This window comes from Alligator sinensis, unplaced genomic scaffold, assembly GCF_000455745.1.
Source record: "Alligator sinensis unplaced genomic scaffold, ASM45574v1 scaffold499_1, whole genome shotgun sequence".
Taxonomy (NCBI): Eukaryota; Metazoa; Chordata; order Crocodylia; family Alligatoridae; genus Alligator; species Alligator sinensis.
The window spans coordinates 2,469,818-2,493,022 of NW_005841864.1; the positions used below are offsets into that span (position 1 = coordinate 2,469,818).

The following is a 23,205-nucleotide window of genomic DNA, read 5'->3' on the forward strand; positions in this document are numbered from 1 at the left end:
TGGCAAGCAATCCCATCATGGTGAAGGAAAGAGATAAGAAAACCTTCCTTCCAGAAGTAGTTGTTTCCACAGAAACATCAATCCTAACTGACACCTTTCATGTCCACAAAAACACCAAAACAAACCCCACCCCAAAAAAAACAACTGGTTCAGTACAGTTCCAGATTTATATAAAACCCATTAATTAGAATATTAAAACCAGACATCTATAAATATGGGGTATGGGCTGGAGGGAAATTTGGAGAACTCAGCAAACAATCCTGCCACCATCATCCCACTCCTCAAGTTTCGCAGCTGATACAAGTAAGAATCTACATTGTGCTGTCACAGGTAGCCGCTACTCCTCACTGCCCAGTCACAGCACCAACAAAGCCTGTGCTGTAGCCGCGTGTTAAGTATTCCACTGCCCTGCTGTAACATGATCAAAGCCTTCAAGCTCCAGCCCAAATTCAGTGGTTCCACAGGCTAGATCTACCACACAAGCCAGAGGTTCCCAAACCACGAGCAAGAGGATAACATGATGTACATTTTTCACAGAAAGTTGCATAAATATTTTACTAGTTTGTAAAATACTTGCAATCTGAATCCTTGGCTCTAGGGTTGTTCTTTCAGTACAGCACATCCTGTTATCCATACCTTGATTATCCAAATGGCAGTTTTCTTTTGCTAACCTGTAAGTGTTTGTGTTGTACAACAACCTGTTCTCTTAGATTTTACTGAATTTAACATTTGCATTGAGGCTGGTAGTGGTCTACACGAAAGCCAGCCAACAATCTGCCCATGGCAATGCTAGTAATTTACTGCCACTGGGCACCCTCGCACCACATCAGGCACTGAATTAGGAGGCCAATAAAAAGCACCAGCTTCCAGAAGCCATGCAATTATAACTATGATCATGGCAGCAACCAGAAGTCACCAATGCCCCGGTGCACTAGATGCTTGACCATGTCCTTAAGAAGCTGACCTGTGGGCTGCTTCTGGCCCTTGCAGGGTTAACCTGCACCCCCAGGCTCTGAACACCAGTCCTTTGCAGCACTTTGCCTGCTGCCATAGCCAGGGTCTTTAGACCCACTTTCTCTCTCCTCCTGCTTCTGCACCTGCCCCTAAGGGTGAGATGGCACAGTGTAGTTCACAAGGCAGAAGGGTGAGGGATGCCTTGATGTGCAGTAAGGCTGATACAGTGAATTGCAGGATGAGGGGCATGTGGTATGGAACAGGCATGGTGCTGCAGGGTGGAGGGAGGCCCAAGTGGTGCATTAGGCACAGTACAGCAGAGGGGGACAGTGTGGTCACTCAGATGCTGGACAGCCTTGCTCTACATGACATTCTGTATTGGCATAAACACCTCTTCATATGATGCTGTATTTTACATTTAGTCAAAAGGCTTTTGGTGGGTGCTTTCCATAGGGATTTGGATAATTAGGGATGCACTGTAGCTCAAAATAGTGTAATCAAATCTAATTATACTATATTCAAAGTCAGGGCAGGGCAGTAGTAGATAAGGTTGGCATGTGTCACGCTAGATACCCAAGTTCAATACCAGAAACAACTGCACATAAGCTCAGTGTTCAACAGCTGTCTGCTATCTTCCACAGCAGTATATCCCATTGGAATTCATAAGAGGTTAAAATTTCAAACCTTGTTCCCCTCTCTATTTTCCCCCTAGGCTACAGGTACATTTGGTGAGACCTACACCTTGACTTGTAATTTTTAGGTCTCCCATGAGTACTAGTAATGTGTTTGCACTGCAGCAGATTTGCCATCAAATTAAAAACGTGACAGGCTTACCTCGACGTATATATTTTCTGTTACAGCTAAAAAGCTAACCTGTAGATAACCACTACTTTAGTATAACAGATTTTTTAGAAATTAGCACGAGGAGTAAGAATATGGCAAAGACTGATCCCAAAGTGATTTAGATTTCCTGAAAAAGGGGAAAGAGGAAAAAGTATGGGGAAGAAACTGCTAAAATTGGAGACATGAAAATGTTCTCTGTATTGATTTATTTTTCATCAAGCCACCATGAAAAATTCAGATACTCTTCACAGCGTATGTTCTGGGTTCCTGTCATTTCAACTATTTTTTTAAAATATAAAGGTTAAAATTCTTGTTGAGTTTATAATGTCAAAATTTAATTTAAATAATGAAGTTATCATAGCAGCAATATTCAATAACCACTTAAATTCCTCCAAGCAATTCACTTCCAGATAACGAATATCAGATGCATTTGGCTCTGGAGCAAGAGACCGTCTACTTCATTATTTAATAAATATGTGATACCACTTGTGATAACAAGCACTTAAAACTTAAAATTTTCCTAGTTTGACTTAGTATTCTATGGGTTTATCTTGCAACCTATCTAAATTATTAGAAAAATTGTTTACTTACATTGAAGGTATTGATTGCATTTTTGTCATAGTATTTCTTCTTTTCATATTTATCCCTGATGAAAAATTCTACAGCTCTGGTAACAAGTACATTAAGGAAAAACAGCAAGATAAATAGAAAACAAACTAAATCAATACATAAATAGGTTAAGAATACTGAAACTATGGAATAATAATGTTCAAAGAATAGAATTCTCCAACATTCGTTTTATTTTTCCCAATTTTATCTCAAGAAAAGAAAAATTGAACCCTAACTTTAAATTGTTTTTGCTATTCACATGAATGCTCAATTACTCTCCAGCCCCCTCTACACATGCAGGTACAGGCACCATTAAATCTAATTCATGATGCACATAATTGCACCTCTTGCCATGCCACACTGCACACTGGATCCAATTGTGCTTTATTGAAGGCACCGGGAGAGACCAACCCTGGGGCCCACTTGCATTGGCAAGAAGCAGGACCCCACAGCTGGGAGTCCCATTTGCTGATGGGGCTCCCTGCTGTGGAGGCTGTGCACAACCCGGACCAAGAGCCCCGTCAGGTGCAGGACTCAGTCCTGGCTGCCCAGGTGGGCCCAGCGGTTTTACACACCCCTGAGCCTTGGAGATGGCAGCTGCCGCAATGCCCAAGGCCTGTGGGTTTCACGCTGGGGATAGTGCACCCTTGTGGCTAGGAGCCCTGTCAACTGATGGGACCCTTAGCTGCAGGGGAGACCCTGCTTGCTATACATGCACATTAAAGCTTCATAACAATCAGCCATGAACTTAGTACACATTTTCAAGGTCTAACTTCATAACTGATTGGAGCTTTTTATCATGTGATAACTACTTTGCAGATGTAACTGGTCTCAAGGTAACTGCACAATTAACCAGTTAATTGTGCGATGCCTCTAGCATGTAGAGAGGGTCTCCATGAACATATTAACAGCAAAGTTCAGTCATAGTTTCTAATTATTTGGAACATACACATTTTCAAACTTTAAAAGCACCTTAATTCACTTAGTGCAAGATGTTTCAAGCGATATTTCACACAAAGCATGAAGAATAGATATACTGTCTTAGCATAACACTGAAAAATAGCTATCACATTTTCACTTTGTATTTATGATCAGTCATAAGTTGTGTTCACACACTAAACACTTACAGTATTAGCTCTTACAACAAGAGCATTTTTAGTTTTTTAGTGAAATTGTCAAAACACTTTTCTGTTAAAAAGATCTTGGGAAGAATCAAGCCCCACACTCTCCAGTGAACAAGACTTGAAACTGGTTCAGCTAAAGATTTCTGATTTCTTGGCATTCTCTGATTTATACCATATATTAAAATTTAATTGGAAAAAGAAAAAAAAAATCAATTGTTTGTCATACAAAGCAAGCATTTCAGGAAAAATATACAGCTGAACTATATAAACATTAACGGAAAATTTCCCAGGCAGAAAAATTCAATCAACTCAGACAATGCAGAAAAAAACAGCGGTTATTAAAATCATAAATCTATTAAGCAAGATTTAAAAAATTAGTGTAGATATTGACACAAAGCCAGAAGGATACAACAGGAAATATAGTACTAAAGTTCAAGTACAGAGCTGAAGAAAAACATAAGATTTCACAGACATTAGGGCTGGAAGGGACCTCAAAAGATCGAGTCCAGCCCCCTGCCCCAGGGGCAGGAAGTCAGCTGGGGTCATCAGATCCCAACAAGATAAACATGCAATTTTCTCTTGAAGGTGCTCAAAGTAGGTGTTTGAACCACCTCTGATGGCAAGCTATTCCAGACCTTGGGGGTTCAGACAGTAAAGAAATTCTTGCAGGAGTTTATAACCGTTCTACCTTGTTGTCCCTTGGGGCGCTCTGGTGAACAAACTTTCCCCCAGGTCCTGGTGGACACCCCACAAACTTATAGGTGGCCATCAGATAGCTCCTGAACCTGTGCTTTTCCAGGCTGAAGAGTCCCATAGCTCTCAGCCTGTCATCTTAAGGTCTGTTTTCCTGACCTCTGATCATGCGCGTGGCTCTTCTCTGGACTCTCTCAAGCTTCCCCACATCCTTTTTGAATTGTGGAGCCCAAAACTGGACTCAGTACTCCAGCTGCAGCCTCACCAAGGCCGAGTACAACGGGAGAACGACATCCTGGGATTTGCTTGAGAAGCATCTATGGATGCAAGCTAGTGTTTTGCTCACTTTACTAGCTGCAGCATCGCAACGAAGGCTCATGCTCATCTTGTGGTCAATCATGACCCCCAAGTCCCTTTCATCTGTAGTGCCATACAGCGTAGCACTGCCAAGCCTAAGCATACTAAGGGTTTTTCCTCCCAAGATGGATCTGGAGAAAACAAATACAGGACAGACATCAGATTTATAATAATCTAATTAAAATCTGTTGAAGTGATGTGAATATTTTTACCTCATGCAAAATTGGTCCTTGAATACTCTAGGTTAGTTCCAATTTTGCAGTTTAACAACAGTCATAATCTCAGAGTTACTTTGTCATACATTTCATATTGCACCATGCCCACTTCCCCATCAATTTATCACAGTTAAATGTATTCTAAGTGGTACCTAGCACAAGAACTTACAAGATCCATGTAGGAGCCACTAAAAAAAAATTCATGGGTGAATTTAACTAAGCGACTGAAAATCCATCTTGTGATTCTTTGGACAGAATTGTTGCCCCTCACCCCCCCCACCCTTTTTTGAGTTAACCATATACATTCACACTGCAGGACACAATGAGCATTGAGCTACAGTACTGTCCTGAAAAATTACCTCATCACTCTTCTCTACATAAGAGTCCGTCCTCAGTTCCCCAAGCACATCACATTACCTCTACCTAACCACAGAATCTTGGAGCAGCAGGAGAGGTGGGCAGGTAGTACAAAGAAAAGATTTTCAAGGATTAGCTCTCCGTATGTAACCTCTCTTTGTTCCAAGTACCTCTGCTCATTCACATCAGCCACAGGTAAAAAGAGTTCTTAGTTATGCAAGGACTGCTCTCTGAAACCTGGAGCGAGTGCTCCTGCTGGGACTTAAACCCATAGCTTCCTGGCTAGGTCTTGCCCTCTGCTCAGGGTCAAACAGACTGGCATATTTGAGGTCAGGAAGAAATTTTACCCCATGGTTAGACTGGTAAGGACTGTGGGGTTTTTTGCCTTCCTCTGTAGCAAGGGGCATGTTTCTCTTCCCTGGATCTTGTGTACAGTTTAACAATCTTTGCATCAGTAGGACATTGGCCTCCGTGGTCCCCCTACTTAACACCACAATCTGCCACAGGTAATGTCTTGTGTTTTGTTTAGGTTGACTCTGCAGTTTGGCTGGAAGTTAGACAACAGATTTGTATAAGATGGTTTAGATAGGGAGGATCTTGCCTTAAGCAAAAGGTTGGACTAGATAACTTCTGGAGGTCCCTTCCAGCCCAACTTCTCTATGATGCCATGAAAAATGCTTTATTAATTTAAATTAAGCCTTCTAGACCACAATGCCAGTTTCACAATGGAGATAACCACATCAAAGTGTTCTTGTTTTGGATCAAACTAGAAGTAGGAGTGAGAATAAAACTATGTTCCCTGTTACTTTTGTTCTTCAGCTGTAAAGCTTCCCTTCCTGGCCTGGGTGATTCCTTTCTTCTCTAGCACCTGAGGTGTGCCTACATACATGTCACTCTAGAGTTTGACATTAGTTCTACATATTTTAGTTCCAAAAAAGGTTGGTAGTAAGTACATGGCAGTAATTCTCATTTATTTGCCTTCCTTTGAGAATGTTTTCCCTTCTGTTTAATTACCACTGAATGAAAAAGTTCACTTGGCTGTTTGTTTCTTCATGTGAAGAAAAACTTTGAACAGCTCAAAAATAATGTAAAAATACATCTTGAAAACCCAGTACATTTTCCTCTTAAAAGTAACCTACAATAAGTTCTCTCTCTTCATGTATTTTATTCCTAGCTATTAGCATCTGTATGGCCATTTCCAGAGACTGATTAACAGATATTGTCTAATAATTTTGCTATATGAATAGTTCTGAATGTTTTTTTTTTTAACCCACTGCCAAATATTTTTACATTATGCCAGAAATATCAGTATATAGATACTAACTGTACATGTTGATGATATTTCTTTAAAGTATGGAAAGAGGGCATAGATTGTGGCTGTACCCATATATTTAGGTTGACTTACTTTTCCATTACAGACTTCAATTCTCAGAGTCCTGTAGACAAGAGGTACATTTCTGCTGGTCTTGGAGAATATCTGAAAGATCCAGAATGAGTAATACACTGCCAAAAACTACTACTGCTCAGGTATGGCTTCCAGAATACACTTCATGTTTGGCACAAAAATCCAGCATTTTGTAGCACTGTGTCTGTGCGCCATCCTGGTGCTTACTTTGAAATAAAGAGTACAAAATGCCCTTTAAAATTGTGGAAATTGTATTATTTTGGGAAGTCACTTCTCATACATAATGGGTGCTAATTGTGGGTTCTTCACATCCTTTATTAAGATAGACCCAAGAGGCTATGGAGAAGTTAAAACAAGCTTGGCACAGAACAAAAGGGATCTTAATTGTGAGGGAGCCCCATTTCATGCACCTAATCTTAATACCTGCCATATGTTTGTCTGGTAAAGGCTATTTCAATATCTTAAAGCCTGTCTTCTCTCCTGCCTGCAAAGGGGGCAAGCTGTCAATAGACAGAGCCCCCCTAGTTTAGTTGGGCTGCACATGGCTGGATTTAAAGCCAGAGGCATGGGAAGCAAGCTGGGGATAACATCCTTGTCCCAGTTCCCCAGCTGTTAAATACCACAACAGTGCAATGAGGTTGCCAGCAGGGCAAACAGAAATCTGGCCTGCATCAGCCAACCTGTTGCCAGTAGATCCAGGGAAGTACTTCTCCCTCTGTATTTGGCATTGGTTAGGCCACAAACAGAGTACAGTGTCCAGTTCTGGGCACCACACTTCAGGAAGGATGTGGATACGTTCGAGAGGGTACAAAGAAAGGCCCCTCATATGGATTAGGGGCCTGGAGAATAGACCCGATGAGGAGAGAATCCAGGAGATGGGCTTGTTCAGTCTGGGTAAGCGAAGACAGAGGTGACTTGAAACTGTCTACAAGTACATTAAGGATGAGCATCAAGTTCTAGGGGAGCAACTCTTCAGAAAGGCACCTCAAGGGAGGACAAGGATCAATGGGCACAAGCTAAGAGAGAGAAAATTTAGGCTGGACATAAGAAAAAATTTTTTTTCTTTTTTATAAGGATTACCAGAATCTGGAACACACTCCCAGCAGAGGTGGTGCAGTCACCATCCTTGGAGGTGTTCAAGATGAGGCTGGATTAAGTACCTTGTTCACCTTGTTTGAGCCCAATAACTGCATGCCCATGGCAGGAGACTGGACTTGATCTTACCAGTACCTTCCAGTTCTTTGATTCTATGATTGTGTGTGCGCCACCCAGGAGGCAGAGTCCACGCAGGACTACCTATCAGCTCACCCTTGGGTGGGCTGTGCAGTGCTCCCTTGGAGGGATACAGAGGGAAAACAGTAGACTGTGGGGTATTGGGTGTCTTCATCTCCTGAGAGAAGTATTGGCAACCTACAGCCCTCTGTAGTATCCTCCTCTGCAGCCCTCCCTGCTATTCATGTCTGCACTTACCTTGCTACAGGGACTATGCATCTGCAGTGAGAAACAGGTGAATTACACTTCCCTGGGGGGTGAGATGGAAATCTGTGGCCTGCGGTAGCAGATTGAGTCACAAGCTCCAGCCTCACAGGGGAGACCAATGACCCTAATAATGAAAATTTAACATATAGTTTTGTTCTGCACTGGTACATCTAGTTTATAACTACTTAAAATGCAAAAGTGAAATTCTTAATGTTAGCTTTTGAATTTTTGTAAACTGTTACGTTAAAAATGACAAGCCATACTACGACTGCAGTGAAGTTTAAATACAATCACATTCACTCTGGTTTTGGTAGCCTGTGGGACAACAGCTGCCTAGTCTTTAGACCTAAAGAAGGAGGCACAATTAGTTCAAAAGAAAAAAAAAAAAAAAGAAAAAAAAAATCAACCTACTGAAATAGTTACAGAAAATCTCGCTCTTTGTTTAAATGTGTCATCCATTTCACCAAAACAGTTCTGACCCTTCAAAAGATATGTATTTAGAAAAGCAAGAGGAATCTCTCAGAACTACTCAAATGAACCAAGCCAACAATAACACTTTTTTGATCTTATTACCTGGTAGCAAAAACCTTTTCCTGCAGAAGCAGGATGACTGATCAGGGCTGAAGCATCAGAACCCAAAGACTGGAGAACTCATAAAAAATAAATTTATACCAACCTAAATTTCAGAAGCCACTACTGGCTCCTCAGAGATGGACCTTCAAAACAGGGTCAAAAACATCAGCACTTCAGGAGCACGCTGCTCAATCTATCCACCTGCAAAAGAAGGCACCTGCATCTCCAGTTCTTACAAACTTTTAAGATTGATCTTGCAACATCCCTTTGCAATAGTCATTCACATAGTCATGGCCAATACCGGTAACTTACGAGCAATGCATCACGGCCAACAAGAATGCCCTAGCAGTATGGCAATACCTCTGAAATGGAGAGGTAGACACGCTGTCAAAACTCAGAACTCCTGATTTATACCTGCTTACTTGCAACCTGAATTAAAGTCTTGGATCAAGCTGAAAGGCAGCTGACTGGGATGACCAGAGCTGTGGATACAATATAGAGGTTTGGTAAAATCCTGTCCTTTGTATGATTGCAGAGCAGCAGTGAGGTCTTTTGGATCTAGGACTCTTTAGGTACATCTTCACTAAAGGTGGCAGAGTGCTTAGTCACATCACCAAAATAAGCCTCACACCTGCTTTTGGTTCCTGAACAGCATGAATGATCACTCTGCCACTGCAGTACATATACCTTTTATTAGACATGCTTCCCAGACCCACACTGTACATCTGAGCAACAACTGGTAGACTTAACCAGCTTTCAGAGCTGTAACATTATGGTAGAGGTATATCTCACCGTATGGGAGTTTTGAGCCTAAAATTCAGAATCCAGTTTAGAATTGAAGGATCTGTCAGGTTCCGTTCCAAAAGACTCTCAGTGGTATTAGCAGGGGATGCATCACATGATACACTTTCCCCTTCAAATTTGCCCTGTTACAAAAGTCCATTTTCTGTACTGATCCACTACATTTGAAACTAGAATCTCAATACTTATGATCCTTCGGCATGGAAAGGGGTTACCTTTATTACTGGATTTGGGGCGGGGTAAAAGGATGCAAAAATGAAAATCGGAAAATTAGAGGGAGGACTACTATACTGTGCCAAATCTCATGGATGTGGCAGTCAGAAGATTCAATATTGACATCAAACTCTGGCTACAGATGTGAGAAGGAAAAAAAAAAAAAAAAAAAACAAACCAAACAAACAAAAAAAAATAAAAAAAACCCTTTCCATTGGAACCTCCCCTTATAACCATGAATCAGAATCATAGAAAATTAGGGTTAGAACAGACTTCAAGAGGTCATTTAGTTCAACCCCCTGCTCAAAGCAGGACCAGCCCCAACTAGATCATTCCAGCCAGGGTTTTGTCAAGCTGGGCCTTAAAAACCTCCAAGAATGGAGATTCCACCACCTCTCTAGGTAACTTGTTTGAGTGTGTCACCACCCTCCTAGTGAGAAAGTTTTTCCTAATATCCAACCTAAACCCCCTTTGCTGCAACTTGAAGATGGAAAATGAACACTCCCTTTTTCCTGCACAGTATTGGATAGCCATGCATACAAGATGAACAAGCAGTATTTAGCACAAGATTCTATTTTATTCACAGATCTTAGGCCTAGGATAAATCATGAGGAGCATCAAGTGTAGGAGTCTCCTGCATAGAAGAGACCAAAGAATTAGTGTGTATATTTTACAAAGTTGTTCAGTCTTGATTTAAGTGAAAGAATTCCAATGGTTTTTATCCTCACTACTAAATACTTAGACAAACTCAAATGGGAACTAATGCACATTTCAGTTTCCTAGGTATTCCAGCATGAAGGCAAAAGGAATAACAAGATCTAAGAGCCCTTGCTATCAGAAATCTTATCCCCTTTTAAGAACTTATAGGCTACAATCAAGCTACTTAATCGTGTCTTCTGATATAAACTTAAGCCTCTCACTCTCAGACAAGGTTGCCATGCCTCAAATAATTTTGTTAAAGTTTGTGAAACGTTTTCAATTCTTCATTAACTTTAGTCAGGATTTACAAAATAAAAATAAACAAATATCAAATTTAATAAAAAAAAGGAAGTTGATATCAGAAAAATCTATATGTATTTGTGCAACACAGATTGCATCGAGATATTCTCTAGTGGAAAACGCTGACAAAAAGGATACTGATCCGTCTGAGGTCTTCGAAAGTTTTCTGGTAGATTAGCTTCATAGAGTATTCTTGCCTTGGTATTCCCCATTTCCTGCATACACTAAAGAAAGGTGTTAGAAATAGCAATGGACAAGAAAAAATAACTATTTTAAGTTTAAAAACTTTTTAAAATTTTGACCATTTAAAATAGGATTTACAGATATCTGCATAAGATGTATTAAAAAACCAACAAACACACACCCCACCCCCCGCCCCCCTCCAAAGTACTGGAGCCTAAAATCAGCTACTTCCAGATTAACTGATTTGAACGTGAATAGGGATTTGAATAATACTTGAATAGGCAGTTGGTAATGGTACAGGATAGAGAACACTGTTCTCTGTACCCTATATCATTATCAACTATCTATTCAAGTATTACGCTCTGTACAGTTAATCAACATTTTCCAATACTGCATGTTTTCTGCAATGAAGTAATCATCTACATTTTTAACCAAGTCTTCCATGGTACAAATATTCTGGTTTAATTTAAAATTATGTCCATTAAAAAGAAATATTTCAGTTTAAAATTTATGAAGTAATCTGCTTATAACTAATATTTGCAGAATATCTAATATTTCAATTATTAAAAAAAAAAGAGAGATAAAAGTTAGTCACTTATAACCAGAGCTTTTAGAATTGGGGTCTCTAACACGCATGCTGTTGGGATGCACCAGCACCTCAGTTCTGATGGTGAAATGTTTCATAACAGTGCAGCTGGAAGTGTTCTTACATCCACTCCCAATCCTCTCTTCACTGTTCCCAATTATTCTGAGGATTAGCTGTAAGAGCAGGTGCAGCATTCCACCCACCTTCCTTTCTTCTACCAAATCCTCAACCCCACAACTGTAATTAGGGCTCCCTTGGTAGAGATTCACATCCCATATCCAGGGGGCTGATACTATGCAACTTGTCAGGAGGCACATCAATCTACATGTGTATTAATGAGCTCTAGTTAGTGTGCATTAAATCTAGTACCTCCATTATGAGGTACTAGGAAAATGCATTAGCCTGTCTTAATGCACATTAACTAAATAGCAGTTTTTAAGCAATGCTTTAATGCACAGGCTAATGTGCATTAATGTGCACATATAATAATACTACTTCCTGGGCGTGTCTACGTCTGACAAAATACCTTAGCATTTCCCAATACTTTGTGCTTTACTAATATGGATGTTAAATGCATTAATCTCTCATTAGGACTTTATTTTTAAGAAATTAAAATAAAAAGTTAAAACCTAACTTCAACCACTCAAAGATTCTCTCTACCACTCTTCATGCACTCTGCTGGAGTCCTAAGCCTCAAAATAGATTACATTTGTCCCAGGTTAAACTATTTTATCCTGGCGCACAGTGCAATCATTCAAACATCCATTGTCCCAGAACATATCCTGGAAAGGTTCATAAGAAACAAAAAGTACTAAATATCCCAGGACACTGCAAAATGTCTCTGAATGGTTATCCCAGGACTATACTATTAAATCAAATGGCAGAAAAAAAAATGGCAGTAAATTTAACCACTCACTGAGCTCTGATTAGAGGAGTAATGTGTGCACGTGCCAATCCTGGGATATCTCCATTTCAGGACAAACCACAGGTATATTTAGTCTAGAGACAAATGCAATGCCTGTTCTTAGCCACACTAATAATAGGCTATATTTCTGATTAAAACACTTTGGCATCTAAACATTGGTGAACTTCATTTCTGTGATCCATGACACAGATCTGTATCTTTTACATTTTAATAACAAAAAAAGTGACAAGTTACCAAGGTTTAGTGGCCACAAAGTTAAAAACCATACAACTTTTGAATCTTTTACATCTGTAAGACTGAAGGGTGGGTATGCCTCACACTACACTACTGATTCTTTTAGAAGGTAGTTAGATAACCAATAAATAGTGAAAGGTAAAAAACTTTGAACAATCAATGTGTGTATGCACATGTACACACAGTATACATAAACCAAAGCAAAACTGGATATAAACATAAGGGGGTTTAGGGCTTGAATACCATCCTATTCCATCCTGCTGAGTCTTTGAAAAAATCTTTGAAATGCCATCTTCTTTGCCTCAAGTTTAAGCCACAAAAAATAACTAGGAATGGATCTACATATCCTTTCCATTAACACAGACTTTACCAAGGCAGAACAAGATCACACTTAGGTGCCTGACAAGGGCCCAATCCTCTGACCACTTGTTTTTTTTGTTTGGTTGTTTTTTGTTTTGTTTCTGAAGTAGCATCACAAACCCAATAGTACAATTGAAGTGAAAGCACCTGTACAGAAACCCTTACAATAGACCAATAAAAGTAAAATAAATGGGAGGAAAACTATCTAATTTTTACATATTTTTACTGCAAATAATACTACCCTTAATAAGACTTTTTACTATCTTTTACCATCTACACTTTTCCCAGATCCTGACAAAGCGACTTTGATCCCAAAAGCTTGCAGAAAAGGACAATTATCTTGCCATTTTCCAGTTGGTCTAATAAAAGGTATCATTTTGGAACCAAGAGTTCTAGCTTTTTTGTATACCCTTAATAAATGCATTTTAGTAAAAATTGTGTCTTTTTATAGTTACTTGTGTCTTGTATATTCAACACACTAGAAAAGGTGAAATTTCTGGAGGACAAGTACACACCCTCCCCATTCCCCTCCCCTCTGGTCCCATTTTTCCCATACCTTTTTAAATATGTTCCCCCAGTTTTAGGATATGCTTTCAAGGTGTCCCTTACCTGTATTTGTTCTGGGGTCCATTGGTCCAGGTTGACGGATTTGACCCTTGATATATGAACCCCAAGGTTTCGATGTATCCCAGCACATCTGATGCAAATAAAAACACCAGTGTTCCAAGAAGCCCATCTTGGACCTAAGACAGGGTAGGCAGGGAGGGGACCAAAAAAAACAAACCAAAAAAAAGAAGACAAAAGTGTTTTACTTGGACGTTTCTTCATAGATTTCAAAGATATTAGGGCTGGAAGGGACCTCGCGAGATCACTGGGTTCAGCCCCCTGCCCAAAGGGCAGGAAGTCAGCCGGGGTCAGGTCACCCCAGCAAGGTAAATAGTGCTTGGATGCTTATAAACACTATTTGAGACAGGGAGATTTTTTGCACTCTTACACCATCTACAGACATTCAGGTCCTACTAAGAGTCGTTGCTCTCCTAATAGCCATGAGTGTACAGATGTTCAAGATTTTTCTCCCAGAGCAAAAAATGGCTACTCCAAGAGAAAAATAACCCAGGAACAACTGGGATTAAAATCACTCCTGGGAGAGTTTATGTCTCTCTATACTTTGCTGAAGGATTGTGTTGCAGTTTCTCTCGGACACGTCAAGGTGCTTTTGCTCCCAGCTCCAGCCTCTCCCACCCACAGGAGAGGTGTATTGCTCAGACTGAAGTCTGATGCTTCATCCAAGCTGAGAGCAGAATGTGCCCCCTTCACAAACCCTACAAATAGTGCTACAGGGAGGTACAAGCTAACTCTGAGCAGTCTGGGTCAGCCAACCAAGACTGCCTCATGAACTGCAGCCATCTATCACCAGGCACACAAGGGAGCCTGCAGAGTATGCGGAGATGTGTGCACAGGGGTATCCTGCCTGTGCAGTGTCAGCTCGGCAAGCTTCCTTCCCTTCAGGAGCTCAGCATTCAAATGTCTGTTCAGGCAGGCATCTATAGGTCATTTTTTTCTACCAGGAGATCAAACCCAATAGACTTCTCCCACATCATTTGAACATCTGTATCTACCCTTAGTGTACAGTTATCAGCCACAATGAAAACAAGGAACTTTGAAATAGAACTGAGAGCTACAATTTAAGAGATGCCCCTGCATTAGTAGTGGCTGGTTAACAAATAAAGCAGAGCTCACAAGGATTATATCTATCCATATTGGCATCTACTTTAAAACAGTGTAAATGTGCATTAGCTTAACAGGTTGGGGGTTTTTTACTTAAGATTTAGAAACCCACAAATATTATCCTAAGGTAGACAGTGTTATTCAAGCTACAGAGCAATGATTACACAAAAAGGATGGGTAAGTGAACCAAGTTAAAAGCACTACCACTGACCAAAATATTTAAGCTACAGAATGCTGTGAAAGGAAACAGTGTGTTCAATATATTTAGTAAATAGAAAGGACACAGGACTGTTTCTATTAACAATACAGTAAGATTCTTCTGATCATTTAAGTCCTTATAAATTGCTTAATTTATTTATTTTTAAGAATATTCAAGCCATGTACAGTCACTCTTTTCCAAATGTAGTTTAGTAAACAAATGTGCTAAGGAGTCGACTCAGATTTCGTCTAAAAGAATCAAAATGTCTTGATAGTGTAAAATGACTTCTTCATTCTTTGGACTGAGAAGTGCCTATAACTAAATGCCACCTAACTAAAAAAATATCCTAAAAGAGAGCTTATTCCTAATAAAACACACAAAAGAACAGACTTCAAAAAAATACTAGCATTTTTAATCAGGTAAAAAAAGTTCTCCAAAATTAAGTGTTATCACCAATACAAATCCTTTGTCACACCAAGGAAGTTAAACCTTTTCCAACAGATGATCACAAAAGGAATGGTCTGCAGGAAGTGCTGGGGCTACACATTTTAAGGAACATTTTGGCAAGTAGCAGCTAAAAGTTGACTACTTAGCACTGTTAAAAAGCTAGTCAGGTCATTCTGAAAATATTTACTGCCTACAATACAAAATCATTCATATCACATCTTGTCAATTAGCCATGCCCATGAGCTGACTGACTTGGTACAGAAAGTCATCCCATCAAGACAGAATGCTAGCTCGCTTCTAACACCTCTCTTCAAAATATCATCTGTTGAACCAAGGTCTTAGAAACTATCACCTAAAATTAAAGTTTCTTTAGCCCCTTGCTGTAACATCATTGCACTAAAATTCACTTCTCATTTACAGACCTTTGCCCATCACTGACATAAGCTTTTATTTAAAATCAAATGGGTCCCTCAACCTTTCTGGGTCCATGAACCAACCAATAAGAGAGAACAAATGCTCCCAAAACATCCGTTACCCAACATACCCCACAACCCTTTTTAATCCTATGGCATTTTGGCCATGGAAAGGAAATATAGTTAATGTTGGATGCTGTAGTGTAGACTGATAGGAATAATGGAAGTTTCAGATGATGAGCTGGAAATCCATATGCACAATTCTAATGTATAATGGGGTACCAACTGGAGTAATAAATAGCTGAGAAAAAAGATCCATTTTCATAAAGAGTCTCCATTTAGGAATGGAATCTCAGGGCATCTTACATGACAGTATTTTGTAGGTTTTATGATTTACAGGACTTTAAAAACTTTTTTTTTTTATACTTATTGCTCAATTGTGTTTATTTTTTCTTTATTTTTATTTCACTTCAAAGTGTCTGTAGATTTCTTCACACTACTCCAATGAGTTGGCTACATTGCTCTGGAAAAGCCTCTGATCCTTCTCCCTTTTAGGGACCATCATTGTAAGAAGAGCAAAACAAGAAAACAAGCTGTTTAAAAAAAGACAGATTAGATTTTCAAGAAGAGGCTAGATAGGCACCTGTTTATGAAGGTTTAGGAATGAATGATACCAGCTGCATCTGTCCAGCAGTTTGGACTAGATGACCCCTGAGGTCCATTCCAACCTGTGATTTAGGCTCATGAATATTTATGGTACTATTAAACTATTTTGAATATTTTTAAACCTATTTAATCTATACTTACGACACTGCATTGTTCTCATTTTAGAAGGCTTTTTGTATGAAGTTTACACACAAACTAAAATTCAATTAGATAACTGAGAAGAACTGCTAAGTGTTGCTTCGGCAGTTGGAACACAATTTGTCCCCAAGGTCCCAGAACTGGAGCTTCTGCCATTCAACTTGTAGCACTTGATGGGATTACCTGTTTTTCCTCTTTCTTTTTACATTCATTTTTAAAATAATCTTGAACAGCTCTGAAAGAATCTTTAAGTACATTCCTCACAGGATGTAGACAAAAGGATGCAATACCAGGAACCTATACACATTTATGTTCATAAATAAACCCAAAATATCCAAAACCCACAAAGAATTACATTTATGCAGAATTTTACTAACTGCATAAAAATCTGAGGAAGAAAAAAAATAAAACACTTATTTTGCCTGTAGTAAGGCTTTTTCCCCCTCACATGTAATATAAATAATTTGAAACCTCCAGAAGTATACAAAACTTGGTACAAGTTCCCAACATAAAGCATTCCCAACTGTTAAAAATATATGGTATCAAAGGTAAAGTTATTATTTCTAGGTCATCCCATCTGTGACTCATCAAGTTATTAAGAAAAAACCAGCCAGGAATTATTCCTTCCTCCGCATTCCATCTTTGTCCGAAAAAACAGAATAGCAAAGATGGTACTAAGTATATGTCAGCCATCTCCCCCCCCAAAGTTTGATCTCTTCCTAGCACTGAAATCAGCCAGACAGCACTTCAAATGCAGTGACATCCACACTAAGACAATACCAATACCACCCTAATCCTTGATAAGATGTCTATTCAGTAGAAGACATTGGTTATCAAATTCCTTAAGACGTCAGCTGCCTGGTCCCAACAGCTCCCCTCCAGCTAGAGACTGCACTTGTGCCCCAACCAGGGAGTCGGGGGCTGAGAAGTGGCACCAGCACAGCTCCCAATCGCCTGGCCCCAGTAGTATTCATGATATGCATGCAATCTTCTTTCCCACATGCTCTAGGCCAATAGCATTATGAGCCACATCTTTTCTACTCCTCCAATCTCCTTTCAACTGCAAAATTCCAAGCTACATGGAACTTCAAGAAAGGAGGATCAAGTCACCAACTTCCCACTTAGTTATTCAGTGATATGTAACTGCTGAGAACAAAACAGGCTGCTGTTCTGAAGGCTAGGCAAATATACTGTCAAGTTGCATATCATAACAAATATATTAGTTCCACAACCTAACTGTAGAGCTGGAAAAAATTAATTCCACCTCACCTTTGGATGGATAGTAGCATGACCATATTTACATAACCTGGACACAACAACCCAAATGTTGCAGAAATGACTAAAGAGCTCTGAGAACCAACAGACTGATGTGCATCTGTCTTACACAACCATGTGCTCAAAGGTCACCCATATGCACTTCTCATCCCAGGAGGAACGCACCTGTCACAATCAGTACATGCTGAGTTAAAGCCAACAGCAGTTGTCTCAATCGTTCCACAAGGCCAGGGAGGATTGAATCAACGTGGAATTTTAACACATTTTTTTCTTGTATGTGGATTACAGCAATGTTTTTTTCCTTTATGTGGATCACTACCATTTAAGAAGGACTTTGGTGAAAACCCTTGGGGCCCTTGACAGCCTGACTAGTGGACCTTGAACTGGTAGTAGTTCCTGCCCGTCACAAGCCACAAATATTTTCTGGGAAGAGGTATCATGCCATTGTGGAAATATGCATCCTGAAGGTTTAGAGATGCAAACTAGTCCCCTCTCCACCCAATTCAAAAAAAGGAGAGGATTATAATAATGGCCAGCATCACTATCATAAATTTCAGCCTAAAGAAGAGTTAAGTTTTCTCAAGCCAAGATAGGTTGTCATCTTCCTCCTCTTTCAGGATCAAAAAACCCCCAAACACCCCACTATGGACTTCCTGTTCCCACTGCTATATAGGTATTGCCTCTTGTCCTGAAAGCCAATATAGAGAAAACGGTCTGGCAAAATACAGTCATGACAAGGGTCACTGGATTGAACCAAATGGTGCATTTAAGACCCACTAGTCCATAGTGATGTAAGCTCATGCATGTCTGAAATGGGCCAAGCAGTTCCCAAATGGGATGGGGTAGGAAAATGATAAGACTGCAATTTCAGGTGAAGCAAACTGTGGCCCAAGGAATGAGTCAACAAGGCTGTTGAGGAAGACTACTTTCTGCAATGAAAATGGTGCCTCTTTCAAGGTTGAATCAGATGCTCCCAGCTGGGCTCGCAGTCTTTGTCCAGAGTCAGACTGCTGTTTATAAATAATTAATTTCAGTGGTGGTGTGGGTTGGAAATAACATTGTGAACAGGAGCAATGACAGCAATAGAAAAAGAAAGAGCAGGGTAGAGGCATGGGAGCAGAAGAGTCTACATAACCACTAAAATCAAATCAGAGAATTTTAAAAACTGAAATCAATGAGTCTATGTGCCTGTACTGTAATCAAGTAGGAGTGAACAATATTGAGTAGTAAAAAAACCTTTACTACACACCCTACTGAATGGTCTAAATGGAAATATATTTATATTTGTGAATCTGAAAGTCCAAACTATAATGAGCACCCAAGCTGAAGGAAATGATAAACTCCAGTTTCCCTCCGCACCAGCTGTTATATTAGGAACACAGGACTGGAGCTAAAAGAGCCCCACAATACAAGAACTAGGGGTCATAAAATGAAACTAGCAGGTAGTAAGTTTAAAATTAACAAAAAATGGTTTTCACACTATGTGCAATTAAAGTGTGAAACTCATTCCAACAAGACGATGTGGACAGTTTAAGTAGACTCAAAAAGGGACTGTACCTTTCCTCCAAGAATCTGTCCATCAACAACAACTGAACATGGGAGTTAAGAGGCACAGCCTCCAAATCAAAACTTCCTAGATCTTCAGTGCTGGAGGTTACAAGTGGAAGAGGAACTGGAGAAAAGCCCTGGTCATATCCTGTTCACTCTACCTGTTAGCCACTGTATGACACAGCGAAATGGACCTATGGTCTGACCCATAAATGGCAGTTCTTTTCAAGTCCCCTGCATTCACAGGAAGTCCTTAGCTAAACAAATGCCTCAAATTACCACCTCAAACACTTCTCCAACAAATACAAGGAACAATATCTTAAATATCAAGAGAACCCCTGGAACAACATTTCACACTGCGGTAGTCAGCCATTCTTGTGCCCTTCCCTTCCACCCCCACTTTAGCCAACAACATTGTTCGACACTTCTGTGCATGCACAGCATTTATGGAGCGTTGCATATGCATGGACAGCGGACTTGCTCAACATTACTTCATCTTTAGTTATACCCCCACAGGAACGATTTGCACCTGTTTGGGAAACACTGCCCTAGGATGACACAAGGCATAGGCAGGGGACACTGTAACCACAGAGAAGTTTTATTAATATTTCACTCTGAAGATCCTAGAGAAGAAAGCTGCATTAAAAAAAAAATCTATTAGAGGACTCAAAATAGTGCAAAGACAGACACTAAAAAGCCAGATGCATCCGAAGTACAAGTTGTCTATGCAAAATTATTTCAGCCATGTCTTCAATGATATCATCACATACAGGTTTATTCCAGGGAATCCTTGCCTCATTACTCAAATGAACAACATTGTGGTAAAGAACCAAAAGCCAGGTAGTAAACAATGTTGTTATATTAAGGAGTACTATCCTCCTTTTCTGCAACATGTGGAAGGCATGCAATAAGTGAAGCAAATGACTGCAAGAAGGAGTTCAAACAACCAAATGCTGCCATAAAGAAGTGGTTGCTATTCCTTCCTCAGCTACAGGTTCCTTGTGTAATGGTAGGGAAGTCACTTCAAATGAACTCCTCGTAGGTGGACAGTAATTATTTTTGGGGGGTTTTTTTGTTTTTTTATAGATGCCCAATGTAAGGTATCAGGTAACTGATTTGCCAAATGTGAGGCCTTCACAGTTACAGCTGGTTACTGGGAGTTGTGCCTCAATCAAGTGCTATAAAAAAAAAAAGCGATATAATCAACCTCTTAAGATAGTTTCTACCCCCACCACAGATCTCCAAAGTAGCATATACTTGACAATTTTGACTGTTTGCCCCATGCCTATCAAACTTCTTAAAAACGTACCCCTCCCTGTTCAGAATGACTTACATTTTTACAATTTTGCTGTTAGCTCATGCCTAAGGACTCCCCACTGCTTCAACATGGATTAATTTTGGTAGAATGGAATTAATGGTAGAAAACAACACAGATGAGATGAAGGTTTAAAAGTAAAGGCAGGAAACTTGCATTAAATAGAACCATGGAATATAAAGATAGTTCCATTCTACAATCTAAAGACTAACTTAAATAATTTTCACTCTGCAAAAAAAAAGCTAAATGCAATATGTGCCTTCGTTAAAAAAAATTGTGGAATAGCTAAATTTGCCTAACTTCTGCAGTCAACCCTTATATTCAAATGGTAGAAGCTGTCAGTGAACAGTAGCTGTTAAAACATGAAAACACCTGCAAGTTCACAAGAATGAAACATCTCATGGATTTAGGAAAAAGCAATCAAGGCTCATGGTATAGGAAGGCACTGTCAGTCAGTTAATTAGCATTTTGAAGTACTGCCTCACCATAAATGGATTTAACTACTGGAGTTTTTAAAAGAATTAATCTCTTCTGGCCTCTTCAAAAGCACACAAATAGGTTACATACTCTTGGGTCTCTCCTACTAGGAGAGAGGTCAGAACACGTGATCTTCCAGATATCCCATAGGTATAAAGGACCTCATCAATTTAGCATGTTGAATAGAAATGGAGAGGAAGACTGGAAGAAATCAGAGTTGGTCACAAGTACCACTGTGACTATAAGAGAGTCAACTCATCTACTGCAATTAGAGATTAGGGGCTACAATCAAAAAGGAACTCTGGAGTTACAACACTTAATTTGATGGTGCCTGGCTTTTACAGTGGAATCTAGAGCCTTCCAACAGGTGGCTATGTGCCCTAAACAATGCCTGGGGAGAGCCTGGCATTGCAGAATGGGATCTACAAGAACCAGTATACTGAACAGCAAGCCATCTAGAGCTACGCAACAAGAGAAAAGGGGCAGATCCATGGAGGGGGCAGTGGCATGGTGGCACCTCCTTTCCATTATGTAGCTCACATGCCACTGGCTCCAGTTTTCCACTGCTCTGAACACAGTAAGGGATTGAGCTCATGTATCCTGGCGACAGCAGCCAAGCAACTGAGCCTCTAAACCAGGTAAGAATTCCACCTTCCAACCCCTGCTCTTAGGCATCACCTCCCTCCAGCATTCAGTGGCATCTCCCCTCCCTCTCTCCAGCAGGGCTTACCCAAGGAGCAAACTTTACTAACTAGGCATCAGAGTAGAAAGGTGGGGAAGGGATCTGCCTGCTGCCATCGCTATCCCAGGAGTGAAGGGAGTCTCAGGGCCATCCCTGCCCCAATCCAGGAGGAAGTTGTTGGGCAGAAGGAAGAGGGAGTGGGGTAGGGGACAGCTGCACGGGGTGCTGGGCTCACACATATATAAAATGTCAAGTTTAACATTCCATTCCAATTGGAGTTGAGAATCTTCAGCTTTCCCTCGACACTTCACAGATTGAAACCTCCTAGCTCCTAAGGGAATAAATAATATTCTCAGCTGCTAAACTTAAAAATGGCTTCATCCTAAATGACTAGTCTCTCCCTCAACTTTTTAAAAAGTTTCCCTTGAAGGATTAATTTGTGCAGCTAATTCAGAAAATCTTTAAAACAAGCAACAAAGAAAAAACTGTTTGAGTCATAAAATATGTACAGAAAAAAACCAAAACAAACAAACAAACTATGAGCTCCTCGCCACCTATATGCTGCACTGTGGCTGCACACACAGGCATTCATCAGCCAAATTATTGGCTTCATCAGGCTGATTTCTGATGCAGCCAATTTTCTTTATATCTGTGCTGATCCAATATTGGACCAATGTATTGGTGTAACACTAGAATTTTCAGATGCATTTGTTAAGCATTAATGGTGTGCTCAATGTTAGTGGACACAACACTTTCAGATAACAGAATATGAAGACAGGTTTAGTAATAAGCAAAATTCTAAAAGTTTACTGTAGAATTTAGGGCAAACTATTTTGGAGTCATACATCATTTCAAATACTAAGGTTATAGACTTCCATGCATTCATCTCTTCCCTTCATCTGCTCTTACGTCCTTGAAAATGTGGATACTTTTGACACCTTCTGCTTCTCCAGCCTTCTTGAATTACCTGTCCTTCAAAAAACTCAGGTCTCAAATAATTCTGAAAAGAATGTATCAAGTGCATCTGGCTTCTCCTGTCCCATTTCTGATTTCCAGCTTCTCCCTAACACTTTAAATAGCAAGTCCACAAGATAGCCCATGAACATCTTTGTCCACATTATTAATCAATCAATTATTAATCTACTAGAGTTTTTTGCTAATCACCGCTCTCAATCTTTTCACTGCTGAATTCTTCACCGGTGGACTCAATTACTCTAACTTTCATAATTCTCCACCAGCAGTTTCCATACGGTTTCTTCATTCTTCACCTCTCATCCACCAAGAGCAGAGATTAGCCCATGAGGTCTGGTGTCAAGATTTACAGTCTCTAGGATTTAGACAGCTGAATATATATACACACACACGTGTGTGTGTGTGTGTGTGTGTGTGTGTGTGTGTGTGTGTGTG

The 23,205-nt window shown here is 40.0% G+C and overlaps 1 protein-coding gene across 1 annotated transcript in view; it reads right to left on the reverse strand.

Annotated features, from left to right (window-relative positions):
• Positions 1-23,205, reverse strand: part of SMAP1 (small ArfGAP 1) — a 177,408-nt gene that overhangs the window by 153,781 nt on the left and 422 nt on the right. Inside the window, exons 2-4 of the mRNA XM_006016647.1 lie at positions 13,520-13,653; positions 10,761-10,846; positions 2,389-2,464 (exon numbers count right to left, since the gene is read on the reverse strand). Of these exons, the coding sequence (XP_006016709.1) occupies positions 2,389-2,464; positions 10,761-10,846; positions 13,520-13,653 (296 nt within the window). The remainder of the gene's footprint in view (positions 1-2,388; positions 2,465-10,760; positions 10,847-13,519; positions 13,654-23,205) is intronic.